This window comes from Periophthalmus magnuspinnatus, chromosome 11 (assembly GCF_009829125.3).
Source record: "Periophthalmus magnuspinnatus isolate fPerMag1 chromosome 11, fPerMag1.2.pri, whole genome shotgun sequence".
NCBI classification, from domain to species: Eukaryota; Metazoa; Chordata; class Actinopteri; order Gobiiformes; family Gobiidae; genus Periophthalmus; species Periophthalmus magnuspinnatus.
Window position 1 is genome coordinate 8826050 of NC_047136.2, and position 18422 is coordinate 8844471.

General features: G+C 40.6%; 2 protein-coding genes and 1 long non-coding RNA gene across 4 annotated transcripts in view; 2 read left to right on the forward strand and 1 right to left on the reverse strand.

Annotated features, from left to right (window-relative positions):
• Positions 1–18422, forward strand: part of rrm2b (ribonucleotide reductase M2 b) — a 158721-nt gene that overhangs the window by 101411 nt on the left and 38888 nt on the right. The gene's annotated exons all lie outside the window — the stretch shown is intronic.
• On the reverse strand, positions 1421–8985 carry LOC129456637 (uncharacterized). Its single transcript, XR_008648871.1, has 4 exons — positions 8791–8985; positions 5567–5686; positions 2666–2711; positions 1421–1492 (listed from the first exon to the last, which is right to left on the reverse strand). It is a non-coding gene; the product is annotated as an uncharacterized LOC129456637 (long non-coding RNA).
• The window catches only part of pard6gb (par-6 family cell polarity regulator gamma b), a 34052-nt gene continuing 28803 nt past the window's right edge, over positions 13174–18422 (forward strand). Inside the window, exon 1 of the mRNA XM_033975143.2 lies at positions 13174–13486. Coding sequence (XP_033831034.1) covers positions 13430–13486 — 57 coding nt within the window. The 5' untranslated portion in view covers positions 13174–13429. The remainder of the gene's footprint in view (positions 13487–18422) is intronic.

Sequence of the window (18422 nt, forward strand, 5' to 3'; positions counted from 1 at the left end):
GGATATCGACAAGTTTAATACCATACTTTGAAACATTCAAGGCACAACAACATCTCCATGGAGACAAGAAGGTGACAACCCTCTACTAGAAGTTACACGGGGAACCTCAAGATTGCAAGAAAAATATACAGCACGTGTTTATTTTTAAATTATTAATTTTGGTGTGCAGTTTCGTTTTTTTCTTCTGGTCAGCTCACACATTTGGCAAAACTATTATAAATACATATTCTGTGTTTTATATATAGGTCAAGCAAGTGTTCAGCGTCTTCTCTAGACTGAAACCTTATTTTACCATATGAAAACACTGAGTCAATTCCAGTTTGATTATAAGTCCACATGATCTATTGTACAGAAAATTGCCTAGACCCCTTATAGATCTAATGCTAGAATTTTGATCACGATCTCCTCATGCCATTGTATATTTTCATTAAACACACGGTTCAATTTCACCACATTTACCCCAACAACCCCCCTACTTTTATTGTATAGATTTATTAGGTATAGCCCATAAAACCCTATATCACTTTTCAAACTGTTATCATACAGCTCTGAAATGGGACTCTTTTAATGGGCGTATTAAATGGTTAATTGAAGTGTAATGTGCGGGGCTTTATTTCTATTGTAAGTGATGGTGACATGAGAGAGCATAAACCCACACACCGTTACAGGAGCAGTGAGTTCATTTAATACGAAGGGAGCCTGTGTGGTCAGTGTGACGGCCATGAGCATTATCTGAAGGGGGGAAGGCATATTCAATCAATACCCACTGAATAAGGCCTTTTCAACGGGCCTTGTATGTGTATGATAAGAGACATTGGAACAGCTTTCCAAATAGTCTGCCCATTTGTGAAAGGTGTATTTTGAAATGAAAAATAAAAATAAGATGCTCAGCTATACTTAGAAAGAGGATCTATAATACTATAATACTACATCTTCTGCTCTTTTACGATTTTGTTTGTAAATATTCACTTTTAATGCCCCTTTTGATACTAAAATTTGAATATGTACTTTATTTTTTGAACAAATTGTAAACTTTCCTTTAATGGCTTTTGTAATATTTTTGCCGATTAGACTGTGCTGGTCTAACAGGTGAGGTGTCTTCTTATAAAAACACTTATCTAATCACTGTGTCAACAATAATATGAATGATTAACCTGTACTTGTTTTAAGGAACACATTTGAAGGCTTTTAAAATCTGGCTTGCTCATGTGCTATGGTAACACATTTAGCCTGGTCTTTATGTTGGAGACAGTGCAGCTCACAGCGCCGTCCCAGAGCCAGCCCCCTCATCAAGCCTTTAATCACTGTGATTAGTGACTCATTTCATCATTACAGGTTTCACACCACTCACCTCCACCGCTTGCTTGCTCGCACGACAAAAACTTCACCCGAAAACACAGCAGCTGCACCTTCCCTCCACCTCTCCACCTTCACCCCTGCGGTCTGCAATCCATCACCGGGCCACTGGGGAGCGAACTGGGCGGGGGTAGAGCTGCACAGAAAGACAAAGGAAGGAGTGACCATGTCTGTCTCCGATACCTCAAGCAGGGCCTCAGCTCCTAATCCTGGGTGCACTCACACACATGCAGACAGGAGAGGCATGTTAAACCAGAAAGCCCAAAATGTAACCACTTCCTGGAGGGGCAGCCGCTTTTTGAGAGCGTAGTTGTGGTGAGCAAAAGAACAAGTCACTTAAACGAAGGTTAACGCTGAAAAAGTGAAAAGGTGTAACTAACTGCAAGATCTCTAAAGCATATTTTAAGAACTACTTAAAGTTTGTATAGTTCTAATAGTTGAAAAAGTGAAGGTGCAACTAAAATGCATGTAAAATATAGGACAAATAGTCTCAAAGGCTCTGTGCAATCACGGCCATATTTTTCACATACCGTAGTTCGATTTCCGCCGTTACAACATAAAGCTCAACCTCACCCTAAAAACTTGTATTACCGGTACTCGTTTCTTTCATGTAAGTGCATCTATCCCTGTAGTGTGGACATGTGTGATTTTCCCTTCTCTAATTAGTGATGTTGAGCTTTTGACACTATAATATAATGCAACTTAATGTGAAACTAAGTATTCAAAAAACAAAACACATTTCAACTCAAGTTTTCCATAACTAAATATGCATTTTCTATTCTTCCCAACACTGACTATCCCTGATGGAAATGATTTGCTTTAGGCTCACGTATAAACTCACTACTTTTTCTGGCTTCTCAATGACTTCTCAGCAGTAGATAAGTGTTATATTATAATAGTCCAGATCCCCGCTGCTACTAAATTTTCACCAGTGTAATAAAAACGAGGTTCAAAGGTAATTTTATCGCTCCTTATTGAGAGAGCTACTGTACAAATCAGAGCTAGAACAGGTGTGGATGAAAGATACTCATACACATTTGAGACACAGCTATAGGGTTGTGCTATGGTCTAATCCTAACCAGACCCTCATCGTCTGTCTTCAGCCCGGGACACCTCGTAATGCCTGTTTGGAGTCTGGGAGGTGGAACTGCTCTACATCACCATCCAAGTTTTTTTTACGTTCTTTTTTTTGTTGAGTCTGCACACTGTCGCCTCCACCAGCACAGCGTGAGTTAGTGCACATGTGTTAGGAAAAGGATCTGGACACATGGAGACTTTTTATTCCAGGTGACCCCGAGGACAGACTTACTGGGTGACTGAGAGGTACACCATCCAGGCCTCATCCATCTGCACATCTGCGGAGAAGAGGGGAGAGGAGGGAGGTAAATTTGGGCATCTCACGTAAACCAGTTGTTCAAGAGTGAGAAAGAAACAATGACCATGTCTTGAACCTAGCTTTAACTTTTTATTAACTTGAATGAGTCTTTTTCACCATTGATTTGGCATTTCAGGTGTTTTAACTTAAAACTGTAGTATGTAATATTTCTGGAGAGGTGTCCACTACCTGCTTGTCTCCCTGGAGATGTTATTGTTTTGGCATGGAATTAAATGAGACGCCACCAGGCCAAGATCCTGGTAAGATCTGGTGGGACTAAAAAGATGCAGGAGACTATGTGAAGAAAAATATTTTTGATACAAATCCAATACTTGGTTTAAATATTCATCATTGGTCTAACTGCCTCTCCCATTCATACAGGTAACACTGGTTCAGTGTCTTGCTCAAGGACACAATTATGAAAAGAAGACAGAGAGACAGAGATATTTGAACATATAGCACAGGATGGCCACAATTTGAGAACCTAAGGTCAAAAGTAGAAAAAATTGAAAACTTTTGTGTGTGTCAATTATTAGATCAATTCAATCTGCCTCCAGCTATGCAGCCATGAGTATGAGATTGTTATAATGCACTTTGCAATGTATTGACTTGTCCAAATGAGACTTTGAGCTTTATAAAGGCCGGGCCCTATCAGTTTCACATAACAACACCCTCTGAATTATTTACTAGTTGAATGAGCACAGCCTGAAAGTGTGCACACATGTTCCTTTAACCTTACAAATTGATCTTCGTCATAGACTTGGCCTTTTCAACAGCATCTTCAAAGTCTTCCCTTGAGTTTTTTTAGAGTGGTGAGACAAAATGCAGAATCAAACCAGGAGTGATGAAGGGAGAGGGCTGGGGGGACCTCTGCTCCCTGGGGCAAAGCGTCAGGGTTTTAAGGAGAGGGTTGGGGCCAAAGGGAGGAGAGAGAGACCCCTTAAAAAAGCTCAAAGGGAGTGTGGAGCTGAGGGGAGAATATTTATATCTGTGGGAAATAATGGCCTTCTCCACATAGTCAGGCAGTGTTGATAAAACAAAGCACTCTGAGGGCACAGGCCTCTGCAAGGCCAACTAAAAACATAGAGCCAAACGTGGACTTGAACTTGGAATCCTATAGTTTCCGGATAAATACTTTCATGATTTTTGGTGCTGAAAAAATGTCTGGGGTTTCCAATTCATGGATATTTCCCATTTTGTATAAATATAGGCTCTGTGGCTATAGTGTTGTTGTGTGATAGGGTTTAAAGCCTCTGTGGATGTGGGCTTCAAGGACCACACACAAAGCCACACACTAGCAAAATAATGCAATTTAAAAGGATCTGAGTCAACCTATCATATGTACTCTATATTGCTGAAATACATGATATTCGATTCATTTTACAGGAATGCAATTACATAACATAATGTGTGGTATGTTCTGTTCTTGTCTGCGTGTGTGTGCGCGTGTGTGTGCGCGTGTGTGTCTGTGTGGAGGAGGGGGGGTAGGGGTATTTGTCACATTGTGGGGACTAAACCAGTATACACTCAACCCCTCTAACCTTAGTTTAGGTTAAGATTAGGCAAGTAGTCAAATCAGGATTGTTCTCCAGGAAATGAATGTAAGTCAATGTAATGTCTCCAAGAAGTATGGAAACCCAACAAGAAAGCACAAACAGCAGCAAACAGCTTGGTGGATTTCTAAGTGCCTGGGGTCAGGGCTGGATTGATGTTGTTTTCCTTCAATCAAGACGCCGTGTGGGACGCGCTCACACTACAGTTGGCCCACATAAACACTAAGGAGTACAGCACAGGGAGGAGGAGAGGCCCAGACACTGAGTCGGCATGATCTGTCACTGTCTGCGCATGGGACAGCCTCGGGTCGGGCTTCATCTCACTGTAGAGCCAGACCCCAAAAGACCCCCTTAGATAAAACACTTGTTGTCTTCATGCAGGCATTATTTAAAATGTGCAACATTAGAACTGCAGGAGGTATTCTGTTGGATTTGGCAATATACTTAGCTCTCCATGTACATGACCTAATGTTAGTTAAAGTGGCACTATGAAACATATTTGGTGGGGGGTTCATTATGTACTTGTCTCCGTGGAGATGTTATAGCTTTGCCTGGAATATTCCACAGTATAGCAATAAATGTATGTGACATTTATTCATTATGGGTGTTTTTATTGCTTAAAAATATTTCAGCCAAAGCAAGAACCTCCGCGGAGACAAACAGGTAGCTGATCTTCCGTCAAAAAAGTTACTTGACAGATGTTTTAAGTTTTTGTTTGCAATAAACACAACCAAAAAAACAACTTTATTTTAGTCTAATTTTTGGCAAAAAAGTTGATAAGGTTTTTTATACTATCAGTTGTTACATACGTTCCCCTGCTGATGTGTCCAAGTAATTGTATTATTTTTTTCTCCAAGAAATCACATATTACTGGCTTCCTGTTTATTTGCATAATGATTAGGCACCTGGTGTGAGGCTGGTACAAACACATAAGACACAATTGACACCCATTGAGACTGGATTCAATTTATGTACAGTGACTAGCTTAAAAAAAAAATCGCCTTCATTCAGTGCTTTTGGGTGGCAGAGTTTATAAAATCTTAAGTGGTTCTTTAGTAAAGCTTATACAACATCATTTTCTCAGCAGAGTTTAGCCACTGGGTGCAGAGTGAGTTATGCCTTTAATTTCTTTTGGATTGTCAAACAAACTCCATTCATCCAGCCTTTGCCAAAAAAGTAAACTGTATGCTACTCTCTGGAGAATGAGATTAATGCCTGCACTTTAAAATGAGGATCGATACACATTACACATGCTAACGCTAGGTGCTGTGATATTTAGTACCTTATGACGAGCGCATGATGCATTTGGAAAGCTGCCTCTCACAGAATGGTTCTCGCAAACAATTTGAGTTCCTGTGGGCTGAGGAGGTGTCTCTACCCACCACCTGAATTTCAACAAGATCTGCAGACAAAAATATCAGTCAGGAGGAGTGGACAGGCTCAGGAAAAGAATACATATTTTAAAAGTGCACAAAGATGAACCACAAAACTAAAAGTGAACAAAACAACTTGCACATATTGCTACTGCAGTGAAAGGTATTTATTTTTAAACCAGATGCTCTTCCATGTGCAATCAGTATCTGTCACAAGGCATGAGAATAGAAGAAGGAGCACAATGGCTTGCCAGATTGTCAGTGGATAACTTGATACTATTTAGTAAACTATGTGAAACTATCAGGACAAATGCACTAAAGATTTTCTATTGATTAATAACATTTAAATTAACATCAAAATCTCTTATCAGTCTAATCATGACTGTAAGAGGAAAAGGTTGTAATGCACTAATGCCCTTGTGGAAAAAGATTGGGTTGGTCCCTGGTATGTCTGCCTGTGAGCCAAATATATATATTTTTCTTTCCATACCTTATAAGGCTTTACATTAATTAATACTTACGCCTGGCAATTAAAGTTAAATTAAAACCTTGCATCATATCTTACTCCATATGTTCCTTCAATGTGTACAGCGACAAACTTTGCTACTACCGTTAACATCATTAGCATCCCTACGGCAACGATACAATTGTGTCTTAAGGTATCAGAAGTCTAAGTGTTTACGTGTTAGTTTTCAGCACCATACATGAGAATGTTACCATTATTATACTGTGAATAGAAGGCACAGAGGGTTTTCTTCCATCACATGACTGCATAGATTTGCACACTATAAAAACTAGGAAATCGTCAGAAAATAAGTAGAACTAATCATGAGATTTGTTGGAGGAAGTGTGGGTCATTCAAATGCATGAATGTGTAGCTCATCTATAGCCACTGTTCCTTTTGCTCTGCCGTCATCCACAGCTATTGACGCGCTGCATGCTGGGAGTCAATAAACAGGAGAGGAAACACACTTTTTGAAGCAGGAAGCTAACCAACAAAGTGAACTGGGTTAGGGTCTCCTCAATCCCACAGCCACATCTTCCAAGGAGGAAGTGGAGAGTGGGGACCTGGAGATGGACTTGTCCATCAACCTGGCTGAAGTCACCAAGGTGGTTGGCAAGCTTCTCGGTGGCAAGACTCTGGGAGTGGACAAGATTCGTCCCAAGTAAGTCTCTGGATGTTGTGGTGCTCTCTTGGTTGACACATATCTGCAACATTGCATGGTGGCGAGGACAGTGCCGACTGGCAGACCAGGGTGGAGGCCCCTCCGTTTAAGAAGGGGGAGTGGAAGGTATGGCCCAATTACAGGGGAATCACACTCCTCAGCCTTCCTGGTAAGGTCTACTCCAGAGTACTGGAGAGGAGAATCCGACCTACAGTTGAACTTCGGATTCAGGAGGAGCCGTGTGGTTTTCATCCCAGTCGCAAACACTGGACCAGCTCTATACTCTCCATCGGGTGCTCAAGGGTTCATGGGAGTTTGCCTAACCAGTCCACATGCGTTTTGTGGATCTGGAGAAGGCATTCGACCAAGTCCCTCATGGTGTCCTTTGGGGGGTGCTCCGGGAGTACAGGGTCCAGGGCCTTTTGCCAAGGGCTGTCCGATCCCTGTATGAGTGGAGCAGGAGCATTGCCGCAGTAAGTCAGACATGTTCTCAGTGCGTGTTGGACTCTGCCAGGGCTGCCCTTTGTCACCACTTCTGTTCATTGCATTTATGGACAGAATTTCTAGGTGCAGCCAGGTGCTGGGGGGGGGTCTGGTTCAGGAACCATGGGATCTTATCTCTGCTGTTTGTAGATGATATTGTCCTGATGGCTTCTTTGAGCCAGGACCTGCAGCAGGCACTAGGGCAGTTTGCAGCTGTGTGTGAAGCGGCTGGGATGAGAATGAGCTCCTCCAAATTTGAGTGGAAAAAGGTGGCTTGCCCTCTCAGTGGAGGAGTTCAAGTATCTCTGGGTCTTGTTCACGAGTGAGGGAAGGATGGAGCGTGAGATTGACAGGCAGATCGGTGCAGCATCCGCAGTGATGTGTCAGGCTGTTGTGGTAAAGTCAAAAGGCAAAGCTCTCAATTTACTGGTCAATCTAAGTTCCAACCCTCTTTGAGCTTTGGGTAATGACTGAAAGATCGCGGATACAAGCAACCGAAATGGGTTTCGCTAGGCGCTCCCTTAGAGATAGTGAGGAGCTTGGTCACATGGGAGGCGCTCGGAATAGAGCTGCTGCTCCTCCACGTTGAGAGGAGCCAGCTGAGCTGGCTCGGGCATCTGTTCTGGATACCCCCCGGATGCCTCCCTGGGGAGGTGTGGCAGGCCCCGGGAAACACCCAGGACACGCTGGAGCGACTGCCTCTCGGCTGACCTGGGAATGCCTTGGGATCCCACTGGAGGAGCTGGACGACGTGTCTGGGGTGAGGGAAGTCTGGAAGTCCCTGCTTAGACTGCTGCTTCTGCGATCCGGTCCCAGATAAGCAGAAGAAAATGGATGGATTAATCAGTCATCCTAAAAAACTAATAACAACAGTAGTAGTAATGAAGATGTATATAGTAGTGACTCCAGTCAAAGTTTAATGCTTTTTTAAACATTTTTACAATTATTTTTTTGAATCCTAAAGATAACAGTAGGGCTGGGTAATATGGCAAAATTGTAAATCTTTTTTTTTTCCCCTCATATGGATGAGTTTGATTTGATTTCTCTTTTCAAAACCAGTATTGACTTTACAGACTAATTATTAACAAAGAAATTGCCCAATTTATTTCTACAAACTCTGCTCCAAACCACTTTACGAACACAGAATTAGCGATAGACTCCTACCATGACACTGAAATAATCTTGATTAAAATTTGATTACTTGCCCAGTCCTAACTTTCACTATGCACAATTAAAGTGCATCTTCCATCTCATATGACCTATATACCTTTGCATGTTTCTACCTCCATCTATGCATGTTACCTTTATGCCTGGTGCTTGTATACCTACTCCCTTTTTAGGCCTCCGTGTCTCCTCTCCCCCTGGTCGTTAATGTTTAATGCCCACTCAGGAAGCCACCTCACACACACATCCATCCATACAAATACACACAAACTCGCCCACCCCTCCCGCATCTACCCCCTTAGCGACGCCATCCTCATTACCAGCCTGAGAGTTGACCTTTGAACCCTGGACCAGATGGCTGATGTTTTCGTTCTAGAGGGAGTAGCAGGATAGAAGAAATGGCGCAGGAGTATAGGAGTGGTCGCTCAACATGCCTCAAGAACAAGTCCAGGGAGTTTGTAAATCAACGGTGCATGTGACTATAAAAAAGCACTGTTTCATAATCTTCATGAAGAAATCTGAAACCCTGAGGGCAAAATATAAATAGACAGAGTTACAAGACAGTTTTAGGGTGGTACAAAATGAGACAGCGTGCAGTTTGATAAGAAAACAAAAAACCCTTTGTCTGGAAAAAAATATTCTTAATTGTTTGATTTGATCCAGCAAATTAAAAGATGATGAGATTTGAATGTTGTCTGATAAAAGTTGTGTCCACACTCTTTGTTAAACCTTAAGATTTTTATGTTTAAACTATAACAAAAAAACATAGGGCTAACTAGTTTAGCTTAAATATAGGCATATAAGTAGGCTAATTCCCAAAACAACCGCCATGTTTGTGGTTTGCTAACTGAAAATCAAATCAGTTACAGTTAATTTTTGTGCTAGTCATTGTCATTAACATAATTTTAACGAGGTAAATATAAAGTAAAGTATCAAGAGAATTATATTTTATTATTATTTTTGCTGAAAACCCCGCTACTTGTTGCTTGCTGGTGGATTTTGCTGACTACAGACCGTGACGAAACCCAGATGAGGCGGCAGGTCTCGGTCACTTCGCTCCGCCATCACCTGCACTGTCACCCGCACGCAAGACTTCCACGCAAACCGAGTCCACGCAACCGAGTCCACGCAACAGAGTCCACACACGGCCACACAAGAACCAGGCAACGACTCAGAGTGCTGTAATAGTGTGTGATTATGTGATTATGTAGGCCTTAAACGTGTGGAGGAAATGTGTGGATGTGAAACAGAGGCACAGGCTGAGCTAGCGCAGCGGAGGATTCACGAGCCGGTGTACGTGCCAAGGTGCATGCGTGAGCGGAGGAAACGCTTTGGTGATGTCGCCCCCTACTGGTGACGTGCGGACAGAGCGTGGACAGGACAGGTGGGTTTGTAGTGAGCTGGTGTGTCATGTCCATGGATTTATTGTTCATGTCTTGTAATTTGAACAGGAAATTATTGCTATATATAAGCCACCGTAAAATGAAAGGAAACCTTGCATTGTGGATTATATGTTTGTGCATTAATTAGTGCCAATCCATCCCAAGTCCAGATAAACAAATACTATATCACCATTTGGTATAAAGGTTCTTTTCCAATTAATGCTCTAACCTTCCCATTGTTAGCAACAGGAAAGAAAAAAAAAAAGCTTTTATATCACATATGTCAAACTCAAGGCCCGCGGGCCAAATGTGGCCCTCCACATCATTTTATGTGGCTCTCGACAGGCTAAATTAAAAGGTATGGGTCTTAAAATGTCATTTTATCAGGAGATACACAGTTACAGAGCCATATTTTTACATCTAGGCAAATGCATATGCAACATTTGTAACTTGAATAAGTAATAAATACAGAAACAATGAATAAACAAATTAAAAAAGTAGTTAGTATTTTACATCTGGCCTTTTGAGGGCTGCTATTTTGCTCATGTGGCCCTTGGTGAAAATGTGTTTGACACCCCTGTTGTATATGTTAATTTCTCATAATGGGCTTAATAAAGTAAATATCTAACTAACAGCAATATCGTTTAGATAAAGCCGACTTCCCCATAAATGAAGCTCAGAGCCATACTGCACTCTGCATGTGTTCTCTTCAGTGTGTCCTGTTCCCTCCTCCACAGACTCTCACCAGCCTTCAGACAGACAGTTCCTCCTACTCCTTTCATTCTCGTCTAAAACACTGATTCACTCTTTGAGACCCGCACAGTGGGAGGGAACAATACAAGTCAGCTTTTCATTTTCAAACTTGCACTGGGCCTGCCTTTCCTATAGGGCATTGCTTGCAAAATGGTGTCAAAAAGGGTAAGCCTTAACAGACAATGCTAAAATACATTCTTCCCTCATCCTTTTAGAAATGCTGGTGGATGCCAATGCCATATCTCAGCAACAATGCCATGGCTCTTCTAGGGTACAACAGACAGACAGCATTAAAGTTCCACAAATGGACAATTTAGATTCACCTATTTACTTACTTTTCTTTGAACGATGGGAGGAAGACTCAAGAGAATAAGAAATCCCAAACCACCTAATGAACCTTACTTTACATCAAGTGGTGGAAAAGTAAAAGTACCCAATAAAATGTACTTATACTTTTTTCTATGCACATGTTTATATGTATAACCTACCTCATTGTTTCTTCTTTTGCTTAAACTGAGATTTTTTTATGTGATACTTTGATTTATATCAGTACATTTACTAAAGTAACAACATTTACAACCTTTCTCAATCACAGTGTGTATTCTTTGTCTTTGATCAGAGTGGACCAGTTTATTGTCTGATTTTGGGTTGGTAGTTGGCACCATAGTCGCCTAAATAACAGCCCATTACCAGGTCCGGATGTCTGTCTGTCTCCACACACAGAGCACATTACTGCACCAATCTCTTCATCCCACTGTAAATGTGGATTCTCATATTACAAAGACCACCTGGATTCAAAGAGGCACTTAAAGCTGTTTATTATCAGTTTTATGACACAAACAGAAACATACATGTGAAAACAACTGATGCTAAATATAAAACTGCAGTCTATAGATACACAGCCTACACAACAATGAGACAAAATAAATCTAATTTGTTATGCACTGGCAATGCACTTAGTAGGTCTGTTTATTTTTAATAGCTCAGTTCTAAGAAATTTGTTCCTGTATATGGGCTAATTAATAGTAAGATGAGTGTTACTTGAAACATGGTCAAACTGAAAGATGCCATTGTTTAGAAGAAAAAAATATAATGCTCAGTAATTCTTGTGTCAGCGCTCTTTGTGGCTGACTAAGCGTCTTTGTCCCTATTCCCTTTCTGTTATTACCTGGTGTTTGCTGACCTCTGCTGGTCATATTTCATCACAATATTAAGCTGACCATTTGCTTGAAATGTGAACAATATTAAGTACATAAAAATCAACTTTACAGAAGTCAGTGGAACATTTATGGATGATATTCAGGTCAACCACACATCAGAAAGTTTGTGTTGATCAGTGACAACTTGGTACCACGTAATTATGTGTCCTTAAGAGGGCGCTATCTTGCCATAAAGTGTAAAATCATGCATTGCCAACTTCTTAAAAAAATTGTAGCCATACACTTTAAATTTAGACATCAATCAGTGCAGAAACATAGGACACGGAAAAAGAAATCAAAACCATGTTGTATACAAACTATTCCTATGAGCGGTGTCATAGATTTCCTTTGGACAACTTTATTTGGTCTAGTCCTAAAACATCTGCATCTCTAAAGTGTCAAAGGGAGGTCTAGTCTATTTGTTTAAGAAGTCCTGCTCTAAAATGTGGGGCTCTGTCACCATCACAGAGCTCTCCCGGATCCAGGGCTACACTGAAAACAGCACCTGTCAGTCAGTGAGTGGATTTAAACAGTCAACACATTCCTGCAGTAAGCAAACACGCATTAGTGAACTAACAGGCCACTGCAGCTGTTTGACACACACACACACACACACCCACACACACACAGGACAGCAGCAGCAGTGTCAGAGGTCACAGGTCCGGGCTGGGAGAGAGCTGAAGGGTGGGATACTCCACTCTCTCAGCTGAATGAGGCTTTAATGAACGGAACCAGTGGTTGTAGATCCAGTAAACAGTCAGGTATACAGTGATGATACAGTGAGGTTATAAATCCAATTAATAATGTATTGACTATAAAACTGAAATTGTAGGATAGGCATTGGTGACAACAGACCATTTCTGGTGTGTGCATGTGAAAAGGGTTGAATTATAAATGTATTAACAAATGGTATAAACTTGTGATGGGAGAGAAACTGTGTCCTCTGGTGTACTGGAGGACTACAAGAGATTCACAAATGCTATGTTTACGTACCTCTGGATACACTGCGTATGTTTGCGCAGATTTTACAGATGATTTGGGTATTTCCACCCATCTTACTCAGAGTACACTATCATGAAAATATTTTCTTTGGCAAATGATAATTATTCTATGAAGTCTATCATACTGATCCTGCGTAAGTGGACACGTTTGATTTAGAAAGGAGCACGCGAGCCACCACCAGAGATGACCTGGTGATCCCCACAGACCAGACCCTCTTTGGTCACAGTGTATTATCTGTCTAAATTGAGAATCTATGGAGTAGATGTAATGGGACGTTTAATCCACTTGCTGTGTTACGTTGTCATCCAGAGGAGGTTGTACTTTCCGAGTAGCCCCTGAACGCAGCGCAGGTTCACATTTTTTCTGCGCGCTGATGTCATTTCAAAACTTAACTACACTCCCAGTCAGCGCGGCGAGCTGCTCACCTCCCGATCCTCAGCGAAGTCTCTCGTCGTGTTGGAGAAGAAGTCCAGAGAGGACAGCGAGGAGTGGAAATACACCGAAAAGCTACGATATTTTCCTCTGAAGACACGCGAGGAGGATTTTACCCCACGACGCGGACCAGAGCCCCTGTACAGCGGGCAAAGGCGCCTGAACTTTGGGGGAATTCAACCACCGCAAAAATGAACCGGAGTTTTAAGCGAAATGCGGATTGTAACGCAGTTGAAGTTAAGAGCAAGGTGAGTTTTGAAGTTATTTTCTGGTGTAAAACTTGCTCTGTGCGGGCTCACATGGCCGCTTGATTCAGCGCCATGGAGAAACCACGCAGACAAACTTGCATCCAACTTCATATTGTTTAATATCAATCAGCCAATTGTTTTGTGACGCGGGGGCTGAGAGAGCGCGGTGGCGGGGTCTTGACGTTTGGTTTGCTGTGATTTCTCTCAAACTTCTGAACAGACAGATACTGCGGATGTGGCTCTTCTTTCCCTCTGTGCGTCAAAGTGGGAAAGGGTTTGGAGCAGACTTTTACGCACAAAGTCTATCGCGTCTATTTGACACGTTTTAATTGCGCATGTGTGTTTAAAAGTTTTTTGGAAGAATAATCTGCTAATTGATGTTATCCAGTTCAGGTAGAGTTGCAATAAAGGTTGCACAAGTGTACTGTTAAAAGTTAAAGGACTGTGCAAACAAGCCCAATTGGCCTAACTAAATTGGGGTTATGTAATAGTCTATGAACGCTAAGTTTTAACCACAAGTTTTCTATTTGATGAGTTTTACATAGGCTATAATGTTATCTAGTTTCTGTCTATAAACTTCCTATAGCAATTATTATTAATGTTGGTTATCTTTAATGATAGTTAGAAATATTTGTTTCCAGAGTCAAACACACTATTGAAGTGTACTGTGTAATCAGTTGGATAAACTTATTATTTATGGACAAGAAATGAACAGCCAAAAGACTGACAATAGTCATATCAATTAAATTACTACTGTTTATTAGACAGTATATTTGATTTGACCTATTCAACATAACTGGATGACTTCATTTTTATTTTTTACTGTTCAATTAAAATGGTTATTACAAAAACAAACAAAAAAAAAGACTGGATAACCACTGCTTGATGTAGGGATACATAGGCCGACAGGTGAGTGGTATTATTCTAAACTAGCAAAAATTCTGGAACGTGTCATAGCATTAGGCTCTACTGACAGAATCTCACTCAGGAATGTTTGAAACTGCATACCTGCGTTCTGAACATGTACATGCACATATGCACTCAGGCTTGACCTCCTCCTGAGTCAACGTCCCTAAGGTGAAGTGACATGTATCGTCATAGGTGACTCACACAGTCCACTAGGGATTGCACTTTTAAGTTGGATCTACACAGTTTCGGTGAAGGAGGCAGATGAAGTGGGAAAAACATCAGAGAAGCACTGGTGGTCATAGGTGGGCGAGAAGATAAAAAGACTACAAGCTGCTCGTTTATACTGGGCTACTCATGCAAATACTTCAAATACTTCAAAGTACTTTTACAGAGAGTCCAGTTTCATGTTTGTAGGTGGGCTGTGCTAGAGGTTAGGAGAAGGTACGGGATTCCTCATCACACAAAATGTCCCACGTCACTTCATTTACCTTATTGTTATGACGCGAGTTTGTTATGAGTATGTGACGAGGCATCGCGCTAAAAATAGAAATGAGGTTAGCCACAGCTTAAAAAGAAAGTTGTATGTTAAAAGAATTTCTATATCAATGGCAGACAATGGCTTTTGTTGTTTTTTGTTTTTATCCTGACTTCAAAACTGAATTCAAGCAGTACCTAAGAAATGTTCTACTCTTCACAATGCATAAAAATAGCACTCTTCATCTTGGCAAGAAAGATATATGATTTTGTTGCCAATAAGTTGCATATTTATGTCAACATAAAATGAGCAAGCACAATGTTCATATAACTGTAATAATAATGGAATATGCATTCAAAATATGTTTGTATACATTTCGACTGATGATTAGCTTTGGTTTAATATTGGTTTGGTTGTTGTCTGTCTGTGCTGAGTCTTTCTAAAATTGAATATAACACATGTCAAGAAGCAAATCAGAAGTTCTCTATTAATATTGTTTTTGCAGTTCTTTCTGTGTTGTCCTACAATGACAACAGTGTTTATAAGATCTTGGGGCTGGACAATTCTGGAAAAATATTGAATTGAGATTTTTCTGACGAGCAGTGTGTTTGTGGATAGATTTGGATTCAGTTGAGAGTGCACATTTTAAGACTGAAATATGAACTGATAAACTAATACAAAAATGCATTTCAGAACATGTTTGTTGAAGTCTAAATTACAGGGTTATCAGGTTTTATACAGAATAAGACTGGTTATTTTGTTTTTTGCAGCCTTTTCTATATTGCAACCATTCCCATTTCCATTCAGTTGTCCTCTCTATAGTTGTAATAAAATGAATCTTAACTATGTGGTTCATGTCAATCGCCTGCTTGTTTAGTTTTCCCAACAGAATCTGATTGCTTGATAATCTTATCTGGGATAATGCTGGAGGTGTCCGGCTGTCTCTTCTGGATCCTTGGCCTGGAGCTACTCAAACTCACCTTAAGCTCTTCTTATCAGAGGGAAGTCTTTGGGGGCTGGGGTCTCTCTCCTCTGTTTCCTTTAGCTCAACTTCGATTTTCCGGATCCATTTTAAAAGTACGTTTTGCAGCTCTAGTAGTGTTCTCGTGCATGTCTCAACTTGCCGTCCCTGATAGGCCACTAGGACAAGTGATGTCATGTTGCCACTGATCTATTTCTTGGTTTAGTTTTTGTAGCAGTGATTAATCAGGCCATGTTTGGACTTGCGTGTGCCCGGAGGATGAGATCTTTGTGAAACAACAAAATGTTCAAGGTGAGATTCAGAATCAAAGCAATCGCACAACATCTGATTATTGTACAAGTCAAGTACATCAGAGTCATCCTATCCCAGAGTGTCATTAAAAGGCATGACGCAATGATTAGGTAAAATATGAACATAGGATATAGCCAGCCATTTTGATTTCTTCTTTATAATAAATGTTTTTTGGAAACCAGGTTGACAGGACAATACAAGAACTGTCTTTGACTATATCTGGATTAATCAAAACTGGGCTTTTCCAGACATAAACTAGGATTCGCCCTTCCATGTTAAAACCGGGACTGAACCAGGACTGAACCGGGACTAAGGCAAGGCAAGTTTATTTGTACAGCACAATTCGTTCACAAAGTAATTCAAAGTGTTTTACAGAAAAAGAAAGATATACATAAGAAATACAAATAAATCAAAACATAAATAATCATCATAAAATGAACATTAAAAGAGAAGAGTGCAGAATAAAAACCTTTCAGCTAGGACTAAACCAGGACTAAACCAGGACTAAACCAGGACTAAACCAGGACTAAACCAGGACTAAACCAGGACTAAACCAGGACTAAACCAGGACTAAACCAGGACTAAACCAGGACTAAACCAGGACTAAACCAGGACTAAACCAGGACTAAACCAGGACTAAACCAGGACGGGTCTCTACACACATGCCTGAATCTCTATGGGTGGGTAAAACGTTTAGTTTTGCATAGACAAACAAACAAAAAATAAATTACACATCGCAATATATTGTACTTGACAGGAAGTTTCGCTTTCTTCAAACCAGCAGCATTTTAAAATCCCCTCAGACCAGTTTGTCGACTTCTTCTACCATCTTATTTTCTAGGCTGGCGTTTTATTAGCAGGAATCCGACTGGGCAGCATGCTCCGAGAAGTAGACTATGCAGTAAATGTGGTAGCAAACCTGGCATCCCCCAAGTCTTCAGACACGCCCCCTTTTAAATTTATATCTTGTAATTACAGAGTAGGGCTGGCGAATGCATGCAAATCACCACTCTTCTTCTCTCTAAATCTTGACTTCCCCTTTGCTTATGTGTCTATGGAACTTCTCCCAGTGACTACGACGATTGCAGATTGTGAAATGCAAAGGATTTAATAAAAACGGCTTCTGTCCTTAATTAGAAGATTGGAATCCAGATGTTTATGTTTGCATTGCGAGTTGGGGTAATGCCTTGATCAAATTTTGCAGTCTCGAAGTCCCTCAAATTGTGCTTTATCTAATTCTCAATCATCCTTACTATTTGTCAATTTGATTCGCTTTTTTATACATGTATTTCTTAAAGTAGTGTATGTTATGTTTTAATTACATTGTAGAGTTGCTAAATGCACTCTTTCCTTTTCTCTACTGCAAACTGGCTGCTTATTTCTCTCCTAGCTCTTCTTTCATTACAGTAACAAGGCATCTACAAATTACTGTCTGAGTGATTGAGATACCAGTTGGTGTAGAGTTTATAGGGACGGGCTTTTGTGCCCCAGGACCGTCTCGCGCCCCTCTGTGTCCAATGACGACCCCATGGTGACCCTCAGCTGTTCTCTCACAGCTCTCCTTCATTGAGCATGTCAGGGAAAACTTCAGAGCAATTGTGGAAGTTTGCTTGGAGGCGGGGCCTATGCCATTCATGTATTAGCATATACTGGAAGAGCTTACTCATCGGGGTGCTCTATGTAGTTTGTTGACATAGTTTTTGTATTAGCTAACATGTGATCGTAATGTCTAAGGTGAGGGAAGTCTTGGAGTCCCTGCTTAGACTGCTGTTCCCGCAATCCAGCCCTGGATAAGCGGAAAAAGATGGATGGATGGATGGTGATCATAATACATATGTTTAGCATGCACATTTTTCCTTGAAGTACAAAAAAATGGTTAAGGTCTCTGACCATGCAGCATAAGAGTAAGCAACTATATTTTAATTAAAAACAAATAGAGATATTAATATAAATGTCTATTTTCAACAACATAAGTAACAGCACACATTTGTTGATATTCAGATGAGACATTTTGTGCATTTCTTGTTCCTAATTGGCATTTACAAAATCCACTTTTTAAGAACCAAGGCAAAAACAAGGTGCAAATAGGCCTGTCATGATAAACAACATATCATACTTCAAAATTTGTTAAGAAAATATAGACGATAAATGATAATATAGACGATAAACGATAATAATACCCAATTATCCCCAAAAAATATTCTAAATGTACAATATGGTTAAACAACACAACCTGCAATAAATAAAAAATAGCAGAATGAAACACTAGTGGTTAATTT